General features: G+C 41.0%; 1 protein-coding gene across 7 annotated transcripts in view; it reads left to right on the top strand.

Moving 5' to 3' along the window:
• Nucleotides 1–21,751, top strand: part of LOC116428526 (uncharacterized) — a 270,836-nt gene that overhangs the window by 163,047 nt on the left and 86,038 nt on the right. For all 7 annotated transcript variants that reach the window (XM_031980237.2, XM_031980238.2, XM_076372599.1 and 4 more), the window contains 2 exons: nucleotides 355–656; nucleotides 1,710–1,987. In XM_031980237.2, the coding sequence (XP_031836097.1) occupies nucleotides 355–656; nucleotides 1,710–1,987 (580 nt within the window). The remainder of the gene's footprint in view (nucleotides 1–354; nucleotides 657–1,709; nucleotides 1,988–21,751) is intronic.

Genomic DNA, 21,751 nt, shown 5'->3' with positions numbered 1-21,751 from the left:
CTATGAGTAGTGACTTTTTAGAAGGTTTTATAATCTGGATATTAGTAACGTAACAGAGGACCACTTTGTAGTGAAACTGTTAAAATTGCAAAGAAAGTCGTTGCACAATTTATGATTATATAGAAAATAGTATGAACTGTATATAATTGTAGTTGTAGTTTCATGGGGAAACTAGATTGATTTAAATTTTGAGACAATATGGATTCTTCAGTAGCAATGAAAATTTCTGTTATCGGATTTCAGATAAAGACAAAATGTGTTTTCAGAAATGTTAAGAAAACTGTTCACTTTTACAGTGTCTTATATAAGGGTACATTTTTTAAAAATAATTTTGATAAAACTTACACGTTACAGTTTCTTCAGTTCACCAAGGAATGGCTACCCTCCCGGTCTGGACCCAAGGTTTCCAGCGTTCAAATCTGGCGCGACGCCCTTTGTTGGTTTAATGGCTCCTCTGGGTGCGCCCCAGCCGCCTACCGTGACAACCACCTCACCTCTTTCCAGCAAAGACCCGAAAGAACAGAAGCAAGACACTCTGTTCGGTAATCCTGTCTTTCCACCGATGCTCGACATGTCGTCGACACAGGCACTTTTGCATATGGTTAGGACTGCGAATGCTGCCCAGAACGCGGCTGAATTGGAAACGTATCTGAAAGGTATTCGATAATTATTCATATTCATTAAACCAAGTGATCTTTGATTTCTCATTTTTATATTATTCTCGCGTTACTTATCTATGATCTTTAATATTCTGCATCGTTTTTATTAAATATAAGGGTTGAAAAATAGGTTAAATACATTGCTAGGCTATTACAATATTTATAATTACTTCGAAGTAAAATCGGTTTAAAAACTAATAAAGTTCTTAATTTAAGTTTCCAATTGGTTTAAAAACTAAAAAGATTAATCTGTAGCGGCACATCGTTCGCAGCCCGAAGGGTCGAGAAAATTACTTGCAGTGGTTAAAGCAGAAGTCCAAAACTTTCTTTAATTTCTGCCAGTAAAAATATTACCGCACTAAGTGTGTTTTCCCTGCAATAAGGGAAGTTTTTCCTCCGCCACATCAAGGTGAACCCGAAGAAAAAGAGTCTAAAACTTTTGCACTCAGAAGGTGACTCTTAGTCACCAGTTGATTTGACGCAGTAAAACTACAAAATCTGATATTTAATATTGAACTTTCTATAATGCCTCGATACGTGAAATATTGGAATAAATAGCTTTGTCCCTCAATATACTTCTAATTTCCCTCCTCATTAGCTTCAAAAAATATCGTCTTTATCTCATCATCAACGGTTAAAATATTTTTAGTGAAAAGTTGCCGTGCAAAGAGATATTCATCGCGTCTAACCGATTCGTACATTTCCGAGCATAGCTATTTATCAATAAACCACGTTAACACTAGAACTACCAACCACTCGAATCGGCATTTCGAAATTTGTCTATAGGAACTCTGAGAATACAGCTGCTGAAATTTCAATTGATCTATGATTCAATTCTAATATTACAAAATCACTTTTTTTAGTGATTCCGTAGAGGAGCATCTGTTACGTTTTTAATCATTGAGAAAGAAGAAGGCAGGAACGGATCAATTCGACCCATCTGGTAGTTCTAGTGTTAAAGAACACGTTTACAATTTTAGCAACTACTAACGACAAGTCTAAATTCTGCTCATCGTCTTAACAATGAACAATGAAATTTGCCTTAATCAGGTGCGAACAAAAGAGACGCTGGTGTGACGAGTCCCCTAGACCTGTCGAGTCCAGGAGGATTCGCTCCCCGCAAGAGGCAAAGAACGGAGACCCGTAGATCGGGTAGCGTGTCGCCTAAACCGAAACCAACTCCCAGACCCACCACGCCACCCCCAGTGAGGTGTCCATCCCTTTGCGGCCACATGCCGTGCGGCGACGGGCAAGCTGTCAACCGGTGGACCATCGAAGACGTCGTGAATTACGTGTCGTCGATCGACAGTTGCGCCGAGTATGCACAGGTGAGTCACGGCAAGCTTTGTTTGTCCCTCTTTTCCCGCAGGCATGCTTTTTTTTGCGAGCCGCCATTACGACACTCGGCGAACGTGTCGCCGTGGCTTCGCGAGAAACGCCATAGGCGCTGGGAAAACTCGAGGTGAGCTAATCGACGGCCACGGAATTTCTGGGGAACAATCGAGGAACGATTTCCATCGATTTTCTGTAAACGTTGGAATATCTGTCATGCAACGAACGCCTCGTAATTGGTCAATTTAGAATTGAACAGTTTTTTTCGAGCGGTCGCTCGTTACTGTGATTTAAGTTGGAGTTGTACGTTAAGTGGATACATTAATGAGATCGTTTCGAGTAAATTTGTATTGGAAGCTGTTTGGAAATTTTATTTCAGAATTTGGTGTAAATTCTTTTATCTTTATGACGTTCGAATTTATTTAATTAGATAATAACAGAAATTCTATTTAAATATTTTTACTTTACTATTTATGAAACTTCACAGTTAACATCCGCACCCGTTAGAAGGGTTTCAATTTTTTTATTTGGTAATTATTGATATCTTAAAAGCGTTATATATCTGAAATGATTTGTAAAAAATCTATCAATTATAGAATTGTTACAAGGATTACTAATCTTGGTTGTTCTAGTGTTAATATATCTGACTAAAATTTGCTGGAAGCTACTGAATGCTTCCAGTGGTTCAACTTTGTTGGGAACCGATTGTTTTTACGTATCCATGATCAGCGGAGAGATTTAGGTGTTTCTATTCACGTGTCCCAGCTCCTTACAGCCAATAACGCGAATATATATCATTCAATTCAATTTCCTGAGCAATCGGAACGACACATCGACAAAAACTTGCCGCTCGAAAATTTATGCCGCAATTAATACCGGCAACGAAACATTAACCACCGAACGTACCCGGTATCAATTACAAAACGTCCGTCCGACGTTAGACAGGGTTAGGCTTTTAATTACTTCCCCGTCGCTCTGATTTCTCCCGAAGCTTTCTCTCCGCGTTCATTTTTCAATCTTTTCCCCGCGGCGTACTCGATTCTTCGTTCCTTCGTTCGCCGAACGAACGAATTTCGCAACAATAGCGAATCCCATCGATCAAAGTCAGGTGAAATGTAATCTGATTAGATATTACTGATAATAATCCAATTCCACAGACGATTCTATAACCAACTCTTCAATAATCTTCAATTACCACTAAGCACACAACCGAAATGAAACTGATCACTGTATCTCCTAATTCCTAATTACAAACAGTAACATCCCATTAAACAGAAGTTTCATCTCAACCATTTTCATTAACCCTCAACTCCTACAGAACCAAACAAAATAATTAGAACTCACTTAACCTACAAATGTTCATATTTCAATGACTTTCTTCAGTTACCAAACTAAATAATCACCATACACACTTTATATCATTTATAATAGCCACATGAAGAATATTCATAATGATCAATGAACGCATAACCAAATTACATTTTTTCCGAGATCGATACAGAAAAGGAAAGATCTATTCGTCTGCGTCATGGAAAATGAGCGATTGGTCGTATAGATCCGCGGAACATCGAGGGGGCGGGATAAGCTTGGGCATGCCAGTTTTAATTGCTTTTGAAAGTCGTCCGCGTAATGAGCCGTGCCGGGATACGTCGCGCAATATCTTTCGAACTGTTCAGCCTCCTCTCGACAATCCGCGCGCGGCGATGAGGCAACCGGAGGAGGCCTAGGAAGCTCCGAATGACCTGACATCAGTCAATCCAGACAGTCTGGCATCAGCGAGCACTCGTTGCTCGCCCGTTAGAAGAGTTCTATAATGACCCCTCGAAGCTAGAAACGACCCTGCACCCCTCTTCGATCCTCTTGTCCGCACACTTTCTTCCCCTTTTTCTCGTACGCTCTCGCTGCCTCTCGCCTTTCCCTTTCTTTCTCCTTCTGTCTCTATCTCTCCTCCTCTCTCTCTGTCTCTGTCTCTCTGTGTCTCTCTCTCTCTCTCTCTCTCTGTTCGGCAGACGTGGGACGAAATTCCACGGGGAACGTGAAGCTATCCGCGATCGTTCGACATGGTCGTTTCTCTTGGTTTTCCGTTGAAGTTGCAACGACAGAGTTTTCTCTTCCTGATCCGTGGCTTCGTTCGAAGTGTTTGCTTTGGCTAATTTGTTTGGTAAAGGGAACAGAAGTGTTTTTAATTTAGAAGGATTTTTTAGGATTTTATTTTCTTCGTGGAAATATGTATAGAGTTCGGTAGGAGTGTTTAGGACAGCTAGAAGTAGTATCTTTAAGTATGAAGCAAATGGGATTCATTAAACTTCATTTGGAACCATTCTTTCGCATAATGGAAACTTTAAGAACGATTCAAAATTTTCGTTGCGAATGTCGATATTACTTACCGATTGCTTCTTAGCGCAGAATTTTAATATCTCCTATGATTCAAAAGTTAATTACACGAAGTATCGATATTTCCATTGGAAACAAGAATAATCCTCAATTTCTTTGTCTCGGTTGAAAGTATTTATAAGAACGATCAACATTGTCGTTGATTCGTTTCTCACCGGTTCCCCTGATAACACGCTGGATCCCGGCGAGTGCAAACCTCTCGGAACGCCCTCCGGACGTTCCGAAAACACTGACCAGTCGTCCCGAGACGTAACGTGGTTCCCCGGGAACTGTCAGACCCGATTATGTGACCGGTTATCGTTGGCCCTCAGCTCGGAGCCGCGGTCCTCGAAACGTCAGCCTGTCAGCTTCGTAAATTTTTGCGGGGGCATCCACCTAGTCATGCATATTCATGAACACTCGAACCGAGAACGAGGTCCTCGAGTATCTCGATCGGCCGTCCACTCGGATTCGAGGATGACGCTGGCCACTGCACGAATATGGTCGCTGCTGGCTCGGATTGTCACGCTCTTAGTCAGATCTGGAATTCACTCGTTTGTTTGGAAGTAGGTTGAGTATCATAGTAATATTCTTCATTGATCAATTCAACGTACCTTTGTGTTCTATATAGATCCAGTCTTCTTCGTCTACATTTATTTAGATTCATCTACTTAATTTAGATTCACTTAGTTTTCGTTATTTAACCGTCTCTTGATCGTAGATTGATATGAACTTAATCGTCGAATGCTAAAGTGCTAGAATGCAACATTTGAAATTGTTTGTAACAAGAATTTTTCTTTTTTCTACTTAGCTTTAGAGGTTTAAATAATTTTCCTTTTGTTCAACAGATGGTTAATATGTAATAGAAACATCTATTATTTCTTAATAAACAGCGATGAATAAATACGAAGTACTGCAGAAATTCCATAAAATTTCATTAATAACACTTATTACTGTATCTCCCACAATAATCGATATAGACAAATTAATAATGAATTTCCATTGCACTCGAATAAAATTCAACGATAGAATCAAAAAGAAACTACTTCGATAAAATGAAATCAATCGAGAATCACACTGTCCTTTAATGAAATCCCATTTAATGATAAAAAGAAGAATGCTGTCAAGTTTCGGATAATTATATCGAAGGACTCGCGAACGGTCTCGCTTCGAGGAGAAATAATTGATAGACCGGAAGAGATTTGAATATGGATGGTTTCATTGAGCGAAGCGGCCGGAGTACATACAGCCGCGATCGTGGATTGAAGGCGAGCCCAGGTTTCGTGACGAATCACAGATAGCGGGAGCACGAACGAACGATTTACAAGGTTTTCTGGTTCGTAAATAGCGTATCGCGTCGCGGCGTCCCGAGATTATCTTATAAAGGATACCGCGGACTGATCAGCGGTGAGAGAGCGATCCTACGGTAGATCCTCATGGAATTATAGCGTCGATCCTTATCTGGATCTGGAATAGTGCCGCGGTATGTACGCTCACTTTCGTTCGAGCGAGCGCGGCGAGAAACTATCGCCGGGAAATGTAAATAATTGCCGCGAATGCTGCGTACCTAATTATCGCGGCTTGTTCGGCAGATACGATTTATGATGTTCAATAAAGAAGCGATATTTAATTGCTCGTTAATGACGCTCGCACCGGTGTTCATTGCGTTGATTGACTTCCGATGGCGTTAATACTGCGCCGCTTCCCTTGTTAATTCGCTAATTACTGCCTGCCACGTTTTATATCACCGATTCGTCCTTTTCAAGGAGTTTTCTGGAAGGAGATCGATTTTGCTCGGCCTTCTCTTTGTCCATTACTACAGATTTTCATGAATTTTTCATATTGATAATCTCGATTAATTTGAAATTTGAATAGTAACGTTGGTTAAATTTTCATTGTAAATTTTTCTTTACACTAGCGATGAGATTGCGAGTTTTTCGATGATCAGTGTTTCTCGTTTAGAAAACATTTTTCTACTTTTTGTTATGTATTTAATTGAAAAACTTATTTGACGTATGAAAGCTACCTTAATTCAATCTAATAAACAAATGGACAATCTCTGTAATAATATCCAACAAAGTCATCTTTGTATTTCAGTGAAAAGTACAAAAATTGTAAAATAAGATGTTTTACGACCACGTTTCGTGTTCGATCATTTTATTTGTCTTGCACACTTTTATAATTTGTAAAGAATCGTCCGTAACTAAGCAAACCGTACTTCGCTGTAACAAGAAGCCTCGCTGGTATAAAGAACCCATAAGAAATGTTGCATGTTTCGGAATCAAGGGGGACGACTTTAAAACCGCCACATTGGAGCGTCTTTATGTATGTGTGCTCGGTCCCGGATCGTTAGAAAGTCATGAATGTGAATCGAATCGGTTCGTACGTCTTTCGTGATGTGGCACACAAGAAGATATCGTGTCTTCACGTCCCACGCATGATCTTCATGCAAACTCCTCCATCGTTTTCGCTCGCGTTTTATCGGTCTCGTGCTTGTCGCCCATTCCAGGTCCCCAGTGGTCTTCATCCTTTGTTGCGACGGACAAAAACCTGAGTTACCATTTTGCTTCTCATCTTTCACAGTATTCAACGTTTCCTCTCTTCCTGATCTAGTGAGGCGAAAAATTAAAACACCTTTTCACATAAAATCTTCAAAATTATTCTATGTCACATCTTTTCCAATCAAACTAAATAATCTTCACTCTCCTCAGATTATTATCTTCAACTTCCAATTAAACTTCCCCAACCTCCTCAATTACAGCGAATTTTCAAATGAACCCTTACATCAATCAAACTTCACCAGCCACAAACATTCACTCTTTCATCAACACACAATCAGTAATTAACCTTTATCTTTCCAAACTCAATTCATTCAATGCATTCTCAAATCAACCCTAACCCTAATATCCACATCCACAAACCATCAATATCGTAATCACCCGCAAACAAAAAAAAAACGATTCGCCAAACCATCAAACTCCAATTTCCACCGAAAGATCTCATCAAACTCTCTGGAACCTCATACCAAACGTGTCCCTATCTCCCCTCAAACTCGAGTAGCAGAGCTTGGTCGCCGGTGTCTATTTAAAGCGGCGCGCAAAAGCGGCGGCTAGAAAGCGGCATCCTCCGCAGCTCGCCCAACATGCAAATCGTTCATCACCGATTCCGCGTCGCCGCTCCAAAAATGTCGAACCGTCCGACACATCCGCGGCCCGGTGTGCAATTACCGGACGAGTCGTGTTACGTCGCCGCGCAACGCCGATCATCCTCGTAAATCCTCGATCGACGCGTTACGTCGAATCCGGTCAACCGGGTATTTCTGCATCGCGCGCCAGAACAGGGATCTGGAACGATTTCGAAGGGACCCCGCGTCGATCGCCGATCATTCGACCATTCGACACGGTTGCCCGTGATCGACGCGCTCGCCGCGATGAACGTTATCGCCTATTAATGATTAATCGACCGGGATTCGGTACGTGTTCGCGGGCCGCGGCCAGATACGCGTTCGCGCGCGCGCGCTCGTTCCGCGCTTCTAGAACGAGAGGTCGACCCGGGTCACGTCACGCTCCGCACCGAATCGTTAGAAAGTCCGACGCGGATCCCTCCATACAGACGCCTTTCTCGTTTTTTCCGCGGAGCGCGATTCCATTTTTCATCGACGAGCTGCGCTTTTTTTCCGTTTTTCCGGTTTCATTCGGTGCGAATAGGATAAATGGTTCGTGAATTGTAGGTTGAATGACGATCGCTGAACGGTGGTAGAGGTTTGACAACCGTTGATCGAAACATTGATAATTCAGGAGATGTAAATTGATGGTTCTTTTCATCTGATTGAAACGGTTGCTTTCCTTTTGTTTCGTTTTTCAGAGGTTGCGGGAATAATTGATTGTCCGCCGATGTATATAGAGTTCGAGTGTTTTGGTTATTTTAGGAGAACCCTCTTCCGTATGCAGGTTCCGTGAGTTTTTTATTTTCGCGAAATTGAGATGTTTGAGCACCGCGAACGTACGATTTAGCCGATCGAGAACCGTTGCGTGAAACTTTTGAAGCTTGGGACGAGAATATAAATTAGCGCTGTTTTTTCGAGATTTTTTTGGGCGTTCTACTTTGCACGCGATGTTAGGTTGTTGCGATTCAATCGAAGTATGGGGAAATGAGTTAATGTTAATAAGTAATACTGAACAAACTTTTCTAACTTGAAAAAGAATCTTCGTAACTAACCATACCAAATTCGACTTTATTAACAAGTAATATTTAATAAATACCTCTGACTACAAAAATATTGCTCTTCATTGCACAGCAGTTCCACGAATCCAACAAATTTATAACCGGTTTAAAAATAACAGCACGATCGCGAAGTTCTCGTTAAACGATACTCGAATCAAGCAAAGTCGGCGCGGATCTCAGCAAGAAAAATCCAAAAGTTCTCTAACCAAGAGATTAATACTTCGCATCGCATCGGCTGCATTAGTAATCTCGCGCGACACCGTCGGCCGCTATCAAAACTGTCCATTCGCGTCTCACGTTACAATTAAGTTCCTCCCGTGTCGTCTCTATCTCTCGGCTACAACCCCGCCCGATAAATCGTTACACGTATCGCGCGTCGCGCGCGGAAGGGACAGAGAAAAAACGACGCAACTCTCGACCGCCGAACAACCGAGAGCCTCTTATCAAACCTCTACGCGTGCGTGTACGCGATAGAAAACAGTTACTCGATCGACTTTGTAGCGTACGACTTTATCCTGGCGATAAGCCGGGACAGGATCGTCGCGGAGTCTCGATCCGCGGCTAGAAAGTCGCGGAACGATCGATCCGACGACGGTTCGCGCGGAATTTCTATGCGATCGTTGGATCAAGATTTTAATAACCGGCCACGTGGTTGCCGCTTACTCCCGGCTGATCGCTAATTAACCGTGTGAGCCACGTGCGCGCTTTCTCCGCGGCGCGCACGCGTGCGTGCGTGCGTGTAATTACGCGTGTTCGCCGGTGATCGAATGATTTTTGCCGGGAGCACCGTTTGCCGGTGCAACTCGTTACGGCAAGAATCATTCGCGAGCGAAACTGTTCGATGAATTTTTGCTGGTTCGATGGCGGACCGCTTGCTCGCCGGCGGAGAGATTTATTGGAACGGTTCTCCGAGTGTGGCTTGGGAAGAGTGGGCGATGTATCTGGCGTGTGTAAACATTTACTTGAAATCATTGCCTTTTTCTGAGAGCACGAAGATAATTGCAACTCGACCGGACCAGATGGTTGCAATTACGATGGGGTGGGATCTAAGCCATTCCAAGGAACGAAAATTTTTGCGTGCTGGATGTAGAAAAGGATAATGCGAGTGAATAAAGAAAGACTGAGACCTTTAGCTTCGAGACTTTTAATTTGTGAACTTTAACTCAAGAATCGAACTTTTATATTTCTGATTTTTTATGAATGAAGTTTCTACTGTCGCGTTTGTTATGTTCTCCTGATTAAACTGGCGCCAAACATGATAAAATTGTGATTATAATTGTTTGCATAACAAGCGATTGAAGTTTGAGATGTAGAAAAGGACTGAGATAGAAAAGAGAGACGTTGAAATTGTTGAGTTTGACAATAGTCGGATTACGTCACTTCCTTCAACCGTGGTTGGTCGTCGAGCGCTACGGTGTGTTTAAAGGGAAACTGGTAGGAATGTATGGGGGATGATGATGTTGCATTATGAAGAGGTACCCGATCTTGTAATTATCCAATGTTCAGTATAATTAGCTTGATACGTTAATTGTAACTTTTCGATAGTTATTTTGAGGATGTAAATAAGAAATAATTGTTGAACAGTATTCTAAGTGAGAATACTAAAATGTATTCATACTTTGTGATATATTTTATTTAGATTTTGTCTAATATTTCTGTGGAGTTAGATTATAATTGTAGAATAATTGTATATGTTCTCTATAAAGGTTTTTGTAACAGTGAATTTGTGTTTTATAAATTAGATTTATAATTGTATTTGGATAACTGATGTTCTTTCTACATACATTTCACTAATAAATAACTGTCTATTGCGTTTTATGAATATTTTATTCAATATCGTTGTGTAGAAATAAAGAATATTAATATTGAAGGAAGCATAAATTTTACAGAAATGTGCATTTGTATTAGGAAAATGGAGGGTAAGGATTATAAGTCGAACGAGACCTTGCATTCACCGTGTTAACTTGTGTTGAATTTGCTATTCGATGTTCAACTAGCATTTATATAAATACGTAGATATCTATTGATGTATTTATTGACAGTATATCTTAGCTACGCGAATGAACGTAGACGTGAACTTTTTGAATCTCGCAGGAGGAAATGATCCCTGTTAAACATTTCTCCGGAGTGACTCACGATCGTGATTCTGTTAGTTTGATTGAAATGGAAACTGGTCTTTATGTAAGTGACTAGATTCTACGATCGAATAATTTCCGTTTGGAATGGACTCTCAGTGAATATTTATGTAAGAACTTAATTGTTCAATACTTATCTGCTCTAAAACCCAAGGAACACCACAAATTACTCTTCAGACCAAAATATTCACCATATCAGTTAACAATAATCATTCTTCTACGATAACATCTTTTATAATCAACATCTATAATCAAGAAATGCTATAATCAAGAAAAGAATAATTAAAAAATTCAGAAACCTCATGAACAGTGTTCCAAACATTAAAATCGATAAAACCTAATAAGTAATTCATTAATTTGTACATTCGTTAGTCAATTAAAAAGTTTTTCATTCAAATATCCTGCCTCTAATTCACAATACAAAACACTCCAATTTCCAACTAACCTAAAACATATAGTCGTAAGGAAATCCCTAAATCATCCGCATCCTTGAATGACAAAATTCTTAAATCTCAAGATCACACGTTCTCAACGAAACGATCAATTATATCAACGACTGTCCTTGTCCTTCACGCGTGAAACACGCGTAAACAATCCTCCCCCTCCCCCTCCACGCGTGGCGAGCACGGCGTTTCAAAATATGATCATCAATTTCAAAGTCAGCCCGAATGCACGAGCTTTTACGACACCAGGGATACCAATAAACTCAGAATGTAAATCGCGCGGCATCGCATAAAATTCTGCAATTTCCCCATAAAATTTGCTCGTTGTCCCTTATCACCGTGCATCTACGTTGCCCGCGGTAACAGCCGCCCCCCACCCTCCGCCCTCTCGCCAGTGCCCGCTCTCCGCCACCCTTTCGCCCTCCGCCGATCTTTTTCAATCCCGTAATTTACTGCAGCGACGGAACCAGTTCGAACATTGTCCGACATTTAAATTAAAATGTTTAACCATTTTCCGTTCGCATAAACGGGCCGAATAAGGCTGCGGTCACAGTGGCAGCAACATCGGACGATTCGTTCGACACGTAGTGGTCTATATTGTCGGATTAGGACGGAGAAATGCTGTCTTCGTTTTCTCTCGGAGGGAATATTTTCCTGCGTTTTAGAACGAATGTAACCAAAATCGAGTGGATAGGATTATAATAGGTAGTTTTATTGTAGGATTATATTTAACCCTTTGCATACGATTCGATACGGCAAAGTTGTAAAGTTCGATATTTAATATTGAGCCTCGTGCGATGCTTCCATATGCGGAATATTTAAATAAGATACCTTTTTCCTTTAATCTACATATAATGTCAGGTTGAGTTAACTTTCAACGAATCCCATCTACATCTGAAACTATTGAATCTTTTTACTGAAAAACTTCCGAGTATCGAGAACTCAAGATTCATAACTCAGTAACAAACTCGTATACATGTTCCAGTATCACTTTCATCGGTGCTAATTAACCTAATACCATAAGTAACCACGCATTTAACCTTACAACCACCAATCCTCCAAAGCTAACCAACATCAAATTTTTCCTTTCACAATCACCGATTTCCCAAAGCTGTCACCGTAAAAACCCACTAAATAAATGAAACGACTGAATCGATAAATTTAAATTAATAATTAAATCTCCAAATATAAAAGAACTAACTACTATACCTTAGCGTGCATAAAAAAATATTGAAAAACCAGTCAGATTAGCAGCTCGCCGGTTCGAGCGCCGACTAGCGCGAGTGAGCGAAACGTTTATCGATACTCGCATTCTTTTGCCTTTAAGATCGGACAGTTTTTTGCCTGCTAATTACACGTTCTAGGCCCCCGCGCGACCGTAAAAATCGGCGGATCGATGTCGGTGCCGCTGTGACCGTAGCCTAAGGCGAACGACAACGTGTAGGTTCTGCTCGAACACTCTCCGAGCGTCGCTGATCGTCGGGGCAGGTAGCTAAAGCTGCCGGGTAGGCAGAGCGAACGGAGAGAAATTCATACGTGGTCACGTAGGTAGGTAGATGTATGTAAAGCGATATGTGAGCACCTACGGGGCCCGGGACCGTTTTTCTTCGGACTGACAGATCGCTACCGTTTCGTTTAGAAAACGTGTTGCTCGGCGATAAAACGGCCGCCGCGGATATGCCTTTCAGCGTGCCTCGTGTTCTGTCATTTCCAGAATGAAAATGTCTCTCTCCCGGCCGCGCGCCTCCGGTGGGTGTGTAATTAGGTAGATATTAAACGGCGGGATATCGACACGGGTTCATTATGATAATGAACGGCGACGCCCGTTAACGATCGTTCGGGATTCGTTTTTCCGAATGTCGCGCGCCGCAACGTCGCCGCCGTGAACAGTGTCGCGGCCGGCACCGCGTTTCTCGTTCCGGCGATCGAAAAATCTGTCGGGCAACACAGATACGTGTAATTAATGGCCATTAACGGCGGAAAAGTGCGCTCGGGCTTGGCCGTTTTATCGCGATGATTTTTTTCGAGGTTTGACGGCCGTGATAACGAGCCGTTGTAATGGATTGTTCGGTTGTCGGCCGAGTTTAATGGATACGTTGGATTTTTGGTTGGCATGCTCGCTTGTGGCTTTGATTTATCGATGATTTGGCGACCCTTCGTTTTGTTCGTTGTCGGATTGTTGGGCTTTGTTTTGGGACGAATGTGTGGGATGATAGTGTTCGCGTTGGGAAAGGAAATGGCATAGTTGACTTTTAGGATTGGGAATGTATAATGGTTTTAATAAAGCTGTTCGAGGGAAAAAGGTTTATTGCTTATGATAATTGAACGTGAAATTTTTTATTCCTTTAAATTGCGAATGAGAATGGATTAGTATCTGGTATTTGGTATTCTATTGCCGTAGAAATTGTTTTTTCATTGATTCGGGTTGAATTTAAATGAAATATTATAAGCATGAGTTTTAGATAAGAAGATTTGAAACTTATTAACTGCTGTGGTTAGTTAATGAAATCTGGAATTTACCAGCCAGATTAGATTACTCAATTATAATATCTTATTAATGAGAGATAAGAGATTTCTCAATTAGAATTTCTTTATTTCCAAATCCTTATTAATGGACATCCTTTATGACCCTAATGACATTTGTAGATATTCCTTTCTATTCGTTTCTCTCGCAGGAGCATTTAATATTCTTAAAAAATAGACTTTAAAAAAATATGAAGAAGAGATTACTGTTTTAACTTTATCTCGTCCCTTGATTCCTCTTGTTTCCTAAATTCATTTCCTTTACTTTCTTTAATTCCCGTAATTATTACCTTTATTTACTTATTGTTTGTATTTTCTTTATTTCCTACATTCACTTTATTTATTTCCTTTATTCCCTTCATACATTCAACTCTATTCCCATTACCCAAGAGCCCTATCACCAGTATCTCCAAACACAAGAAATTTTCCTCGCCGTCCCGACGTTATCATTAACCCACGGCAAATCCCGAGCTACCAAAGACTAAATTGCATAGCGGCGCACCTGCACAATACGAGCCCACAGCCGTGACTCTCGTTTTAGGCACCTGCGCACCCCGTTTCCCTCTTCCATCGATATGATCGAGTTTCGAGCCATCACTCACGTTTCCTACGTGGCGGTTCAATAAGCCCCCCGGTTTAAACGTCGTGTTACCACATATTCCCGACTAGTTAAGGCTTAAACCCGTATCGTACGCTGCGAGGAGACGAAGGAAGCTAGGTGCCCGCCGCCGAAGCGGGTAAAGGGGAACGAGGACAGAGAAAAACGGAGAGAAACGGTCGGGGAGCGAGAGAGAGAGCAGGGTCGTGACACGTATATGTATACGAGGCACACGCGCGTTCCCTATATCGACAGCCGGTTGCCGTGGCCGAGCCGCAATCAACGTCTTATTGGTTCCACTGGTTGTCTTTGGCTATAATTCTCGTTGCCCCTCTTCGGCCAAGACCGGTGAGCACTTCTTCCGGCTACCGTCGCCGATTCCTCATTAGCGCGCACGCTTGCGCGTTGACAAACCCGATACTGATTCGGTAACGATCCAGCGTCGATCAACCAGATGTTACCGGCGGAATGAGTTATTGGATTGGGCCGACTAATCAGATAAATCCGGCCGGAAGAGTTTTGAAGAATAGAAAGTATTTAATTAAGAGCTCTTCCCTGAGAAACGTTAGTTTAGGATGGTTGCGTTATGACGTTGGTATCTGTAAGTTTTAGTTGGTGTAGCTTGTGATGATTTGATTGTTTATGGAAATTGTGGAAATTATTCTAAGTTTATCATTTCTTAGGTGTATTACCGGAGCTTGTGTATGTCACGATAGAAGTTTACTTTCTGATGTAGTTTTTTGTTAGTTTATTAGAATCGAATGGAATTTTCATTGAATGGTGTTTCTGACTTAGTTTCGGTTTGATTAGGAATATATTGAAAAGTAATTACGTTTTTCTGTATTCTAGATATTTATACGGATATATTTCATTGTTAGTAATATTTAAAAGGAATGATTAATTACGAAGCATTGAACTGTCACATTTTCCAGCCCCACTTACAATATTAAAATACCAGCTTATCAACAGATTTCCAGACCCGCGTGCAGTTACGGAACCGACGCGACTCAATAACTTCCAATGACAGATGCATTCGGTCCAAGGAACATATTAATTCAACGCGATCGATCATTAATAACCGCGCGCGGAGTGAAATTTCACGAAAACATAAATTCTTCTCCATCCAGAACCGAGACGAATGATCGAGAATGTTCCGAGACATCGGCGAACTTCGCGCAGCCTATACATCACGCATTATCAGATAGGCCGCGCTAATTCATCATTAACGACCGTCAAAATTAATTATACCGTGTTCTGTCCACCGGCTGTCGTTTTCGTCTTTTCACCAGGACACCCTAAAAGCTCTGCCACCCTTATCAGATTCATTGTACATTCCCGAACGTGATCGATCAGCGTGTTATGCGCCGCGGCATTTTTCCCACCGACTTCTAAAACTGGTTTCGGGGATAACCAGACAATCCTCGTTGCAGCTATCGATTCGGTTCGGACGTTTACATTACCCTAATTACGTAGCCCGGTTGCTGGGTCTCGGCTCGAATTCCTCTCGGTCTTCCCGTCACCGTTAAACTCGCACGATTGATCATGAGTAATAGAAACACTCGAAGCAGCCACATTTCTCTGAGCTACTGAACAACATTAATAAACTGGTTCATAACTTAACACTTCGCTGTCACTGGGTAGCATTTTGACTAAGATAGATGTACTACTGGCTGTAGAAATTTTTATAGATAGATGTATATTAAAATTTTCAAAGCGAAGGTATAAATCAAAAATACAAACGCATGTCGTGTTTTATTTTTAACGAGAACCGCTTGTCGTAGTATATTAAGAAAGAATTGATCACTGAATCTGGAGTTTTAGATAGAAACTGATTGATTAAGAGACATTTATACGTTCTATAGAGTCATTAGTAATTATTTATATATTAGAAATTTGCTAATAATTGATAATACTCCAAATTCTCATTTCCATAAACGAACTTCAATCTACAAACATTACGTAAAATTTTATGCTAATACTCTCCTATGAATGAAAATCTGAACTTCATATCATATTATATTTAACGCTACAACTACCGAGCATTCAATACGACTAACATATGATTTCCATAAAAATGGTAACAATAGATTCTTCAAATTTACATAACATTCGTTCTAGTACATAACTAAAACTATCAATTTTAAACATCACTTGAAACGTTCGATACCTTTAAACTCTCAATAATTGCAAAATGAGAAAACTGGAACCAGTCATTCCGACTGGCACGGTGTAGTTCCAGTGTGAAAATCCACACAGCGGTTAAGCAGAGCTGCAGTTACTAAATATCTCGCGGAGGGAACGATAAATATCGAAATGGGGAACACTTTCGTCGCACGAATTGTCGCCAACGAAAGTTAGTGCGCCGATGATATCAGCGGATTCATCGTCCGATTCCTATCCGGCTGCTCGGGACATAACTAATTATAGCTCGTTATAGGTCAATGCTTAATTACACCGCGGGCGAGATTCCACCTCCGCTTTCGGGCTTATCCGCCGGCCGATCTTAGAGCACGGCAACAGGTTCTCCTCCGGACTGGTTTGATTTTACCATAACTTCTGGCCCGAATATCCGCGAGGCCTGTTAACCTTTTCCGCCGCGGCGTGTCACTGATCACGCCGGCAGAATTTGCCAGCTCCTATTTAGGTGTCGGCCAGATCTGCCGCGCCGCTGCGCGCCGGTGTAATTACTTTCCAGCGGATCGGTGTATCCTTATAGCCGGCGAGCAGGAAGCCGCTTCTGTTTTAGCGAACGAAAGTAAGAGATGGTGATTAATTTGTTGGTTACCGTGTTACACGATCGGCTTTCACTTGCGCTCGCTGCGTTCGGACGCCATCGTTGTGCACTGCGGAGTGTTAATTATCTGATCCCAGCTAGAAAAACACACATGAAATTAGAATCTTTCTTTCATTTATGCTTCCCTCGTATTGGGTTTCGCGTTTAGGATTGAAAGCCAGTTAACAGGTTTTTCCGATTTGTAAAGGGAATAGAAATGTATTTCTCTCTCTGTCCGTTAGATATAGAAGAGAGTAGTACAAGTTGAAATAATTTATAAACTTCTAATTTTATTCATAGTCCATTAAAACGCTGAAAACCGAGAATCCTCTAGATACCCCTCCAAGATAAAATAGATTGTTTCCAATAAAATATAAACATTCCACAAGTTTCATTTCACATTATTCTAAAATATCCCGCGCAGTACCTCAAACAGTAAAATCTGAAACACGTCGTTTCCAAGTTTCCAAACAATTCCTACTCGTGTCCCGAGCTAACAGTACTGTCTTTAATAGCATAGTCCTCAGAAAGAAACGACATAACTCACGATAAATCCGATCCAGCTGTATGTTCCACGCGAAAAGATGTCGACGAGTTTTCCTCGAATTCTGAACAGCAGATAGAGGCGAAGTGAAAAAGAAAGGGGGATCGAATTCCTTTGGAAATATTCCCGTAGCCGAAGGAAAGCCAGGATCTAAATAGTCGCTGCGTCTAAAAGGATACAGATATCTGCGCTACTATTTCAAGCGGGTATCCGCAGTAACTTAATCTGAAGCATGCACCTACAACGGCGAACCGCTGCGGGAAAGATGGGACTGGAAGATGTTTAGGGTAAGAGAATCGCAACGAAGAATTTCATGAAAGCAAGAGCGTGCATCTGTGCGCTACCGTGCAATGCAAGGACGTTCCTTTTAAGGATGGAGCTACTGTTTTATGCACATGTTTCTACAATGGTGCACTAGTTTAATGCTGATACCGCGCGGCGCAGCTCACTTCCTACTGGCGAACTCCCGGCGAATTGTTTTCTAAGCACATGTCGTGCAATATTATCGAGTCGTGGGTCTGCACATGTTTATTTGCCCCCGCAGGGGAAATGCTGCTTTTTCGTTTCGCGGCCCTCGCGTGTGAAAGTCCATAACAGATCCCCGCATTATTAATGCGTTCACCGCGTACCGATTTTCTTGTGCGTGTTCATTGGATCCCGGATGTGTGTTTAATCCTGGAACTATCGAGCATTTATCGATTGTATGTTTGATACGTGATATTTAGAAAGATTGTAGCAATTTTTCTTCGATTTTCTTGGGTGTTCGTTATAATATTAGAGTGAAACTGTTTGTTTTTAGATTGTTGATATTCGATACTTTTGAGATATTTATCATTTAAAATGAGGAAACGGTGGTTATAGTAAATATGGATTTTTAACATTCTTTTTCGATTTCATTTGGGTATTCGTTATTATATTTGAGTGAAACTATTTGTTTTCAGATTGTTTCGGATATTGGATATTTTTGAGATATATTCCACAATGAGGTAATGGTGTTTCTAGTAAATGTGGATTTTTAGAGGGTCTGTTTGAAGGGATTAAAATACGTATATGAGTTTGTATTAGTGAGAATTTATATTTATAGTAGTATATTAGTAGTGTTTATTATTAAAAATTATTGTTTTCAGTAGCCTGGAAATACTGTGGAAAGGAATGTTATTAGTTTTCGAGAATTTTTCATAGATTGCAGATTTATATAGAAAATCTGAATTCACTGTAGCAGTGAAACGTAAAACTAAGTATAAGTAGAAATATATTCCTTCTAATTAGAATTTTTTAAAACACAGAACAACATAACATCGTTCAATTTCTCCAAAATTTTCATATCCCACAAACTTTCCCCATACACCCATAAGATCCTTACTCAATTTACAAGCATGGTACAAATCTATAAAAATCCGTGCACGATCGATCGGTAACAAGAAAAAGTATTTATGCACTAATAACTTCGGCCTTCTATCGCCAATAAAATTTCCAGCGAAACATTCACCCCAGAATCGCGAGGCAAATAAACCTAATGTAAATGGCATTTTCAAAAAGTTTCACCTCACATCTGCGCCGAGAACCATGAAAAAGGATCAACGGTATTTTCAAACAAGAGAAATATATCAAAACAATTTCTCCTTTCCGGGGGAAAGATAGAAACTGCGGGAACATCGGAATCTACTCTAAGTTATCGATGAATAAAACACCTGGGATATCTTGGAAACACGTGAGTTAGAGCGTTACGCGTTGTAGTCGCGAGTGCACCGCGGAATAGGATGCATTTTCGCGGTGGATCGAATAGGAAGCCGCGTTAATCTGAGGGAATCGTTCATGGACAGTTGCATACCGAATACCAGGTCTCAATTTCGCGTAATCCGCAATTCCGAGGCTCTCTCCGCGAGAGACAGATCTCCGCTCCGTCGCGGGCGCGTGCAACAGTAACAGGCACACCTATCTCCATTTTCTCCAAGCAGATTCCTCGCCTCGTTCTACACGTATCTCGTTATCATTTAAGGATGATTACGAAACGCGCGGCGGAGGCACGGCGGGCCTCTTTCAGCGGATGATTGCGCGATGATGAGGCCTGAAATCACGAAACGACGCGGTCGTTTTAAACCAGTGATGCACAACCTTTTGCGGATAAAGGGCCGTGCGCAGCATCGTGCGCCAGGCTGTAACAATGAATTCTTCTGCCTCTTAACACTGGAACAACCGTACCCGTCAGAATAACGAGCTTCGCTTATTTCGCGAATATCCGAAATCATTTGAAAAATAAACAGCTTCACTTTGATACTATAATTAATGTACTAGGAAACCGAAAACATCTGTTTGTACGATTTTTATAAGGATTACGTATTAATTATGTTATGCTTGGGTTTCCCGGTGTTAATTGTATAGAATTTAATATGGTACAGTATCGATAATTATATACTGGCTAACTGCTATTTTCGTAAGCAATGTATGAATACTTACTTTTTCTAATTAAAACTCTTATAAAGCAGAGAATTTTAAACGATAAATAATGATTTAATATATATGATTCTTCATTTGATAGAAAATAAGTTAGATAGTTAAACCATATTTTCATGAAGTTTTAAGCACATCGAAATTAAGCTAGAAAATAGAAATAATAAAATAGAAGAATAGAAATATTTAATATCTAATGTCAGTCCTATCACCTTTTAATTTATTTTCAAATATCAACCTATGATCAAATTATCCCTTTACTACAACTTCTCTATAAACGACTCCAGTCAAATAGAAGAAAACAGCAGAACACAATTCGCCGTTCAGAGAAAGGAAGATTTTCGCAAAAATTTCAACGGCGGGTTGTGCATCACTGTTTTAGTTTCCCTCTCCCTTAACCTGGCGTCGACGATATTCCCAGTGACCCGTTCTACTCTCGTAGAACTCAGCGCTGGTTTAAACGGGCCTGATGAATGGTCGGCTCCGCTTCGCGTCCTCGTCTCTCCCCTTGGTCTACCCGCGAGCCACGATCCTCCCTCGTCTCTTTCTCGGGTGACAGATCTGGGTTGCTTTGAGTTACGTCACGACCGTTTGTCTTCGTCTTCCTCTTATTCGCCTTTGATCCTTTTTGCGCGGAACGATCACGGCGATGCGCGCGCGAGGCGGAGAGAGAGAGGGAGATCTTAAATTGGCGTACGTCGAGGGACAAATTGTTCGATGAAGAATGAAGCTGGCTTTTGCGGCGATAAAAAAAGTACGGTAGACGCTCGGGGTCTTGTGTAGTTTGAAGTTGAGCAACGGGACGAGAAGTTATGAAATGATAATTGTTGATGGAAGGCTGTGTTCGGAATTTTAGATAGGGATTGGCACCGAAGAGCATGCGCCAGGATTTTATTCTACTTTGATAGGGTTCTCGTTGCTCGCAACAAGTTGCGCACAACGTAGAAAGTGAACATTGGAATTCTTACTTTAGTGCATTATGCAGATTTCGGAAAGCCATAAATGCGAAAATACGCAGGAGCTAACGGCCAATTAATGACTCGCGTTGTCAGTGCTGCGAGACTGCGTGTTGTATTAGCAACTTTTTCAGCTTGACACGTTTCGACATTTTAATGAAATTTATCTGGGCTACGTGGTTTACGTTTGATTTAGTTTTATCGAATTGCAACAGAGTGTTTAGGCTTCAGTAGGCCGGCCGTTAATTGGAGAGCGGATTTTTCTGTGTTTAAACATTAATATGGAAAATTCGAGGACAGGTGGTTAGCTAATCTGGCTAACTGGCATGCACTCTTATTTCAGTAATACTCATTTATTTAGTTTAACTGCTGCTGTTGGCGTTGATGTAAGTTTGGTTGTAAATTTCGTAAGAAACTGTCGTTAGTCTTTCCTTCTAACATTTTCTGGATTCAGCACTATAATAAATCATCACACTCCTACAATATTATCATCTAATACATTAGCATCATATTCCAATGCTACAACAGAAAACAAATTCCCCAGTAAAAGCTAAATTAGATGAGATTCGAAAACTCAGCCATTATTCTCAACATCTCAATTCTAAAACATTTCCTCAAACCTTTCAAAACAACATAACCCAAAAATCCCACAAACTTCCTCAAACATTCCATCAACCCACATACAATTCTTCAAGCATCGCTCGAAAATCACTTGCCCTCCCCAATCCTCATCGCGTTCA

Source organism: Nomia melanderi, chromosome 1, assembly GCF_051020985.1.
Source record: "Nomia melanderi isolate GNS246 chromosome 1, iyNomMela1, whole genome shotgun sequence".
NCBI lineage: Eukaryota > Metazoa > Arthropoda > Insecta > Hymenoptera > Halictidae > Nomia > Nomia melanderi.
The sequence above is the reverse complement of the archived record's forward strand: the minus strand, read 5'-3'. Positions and strand labels throughout refer to the sequence as shown.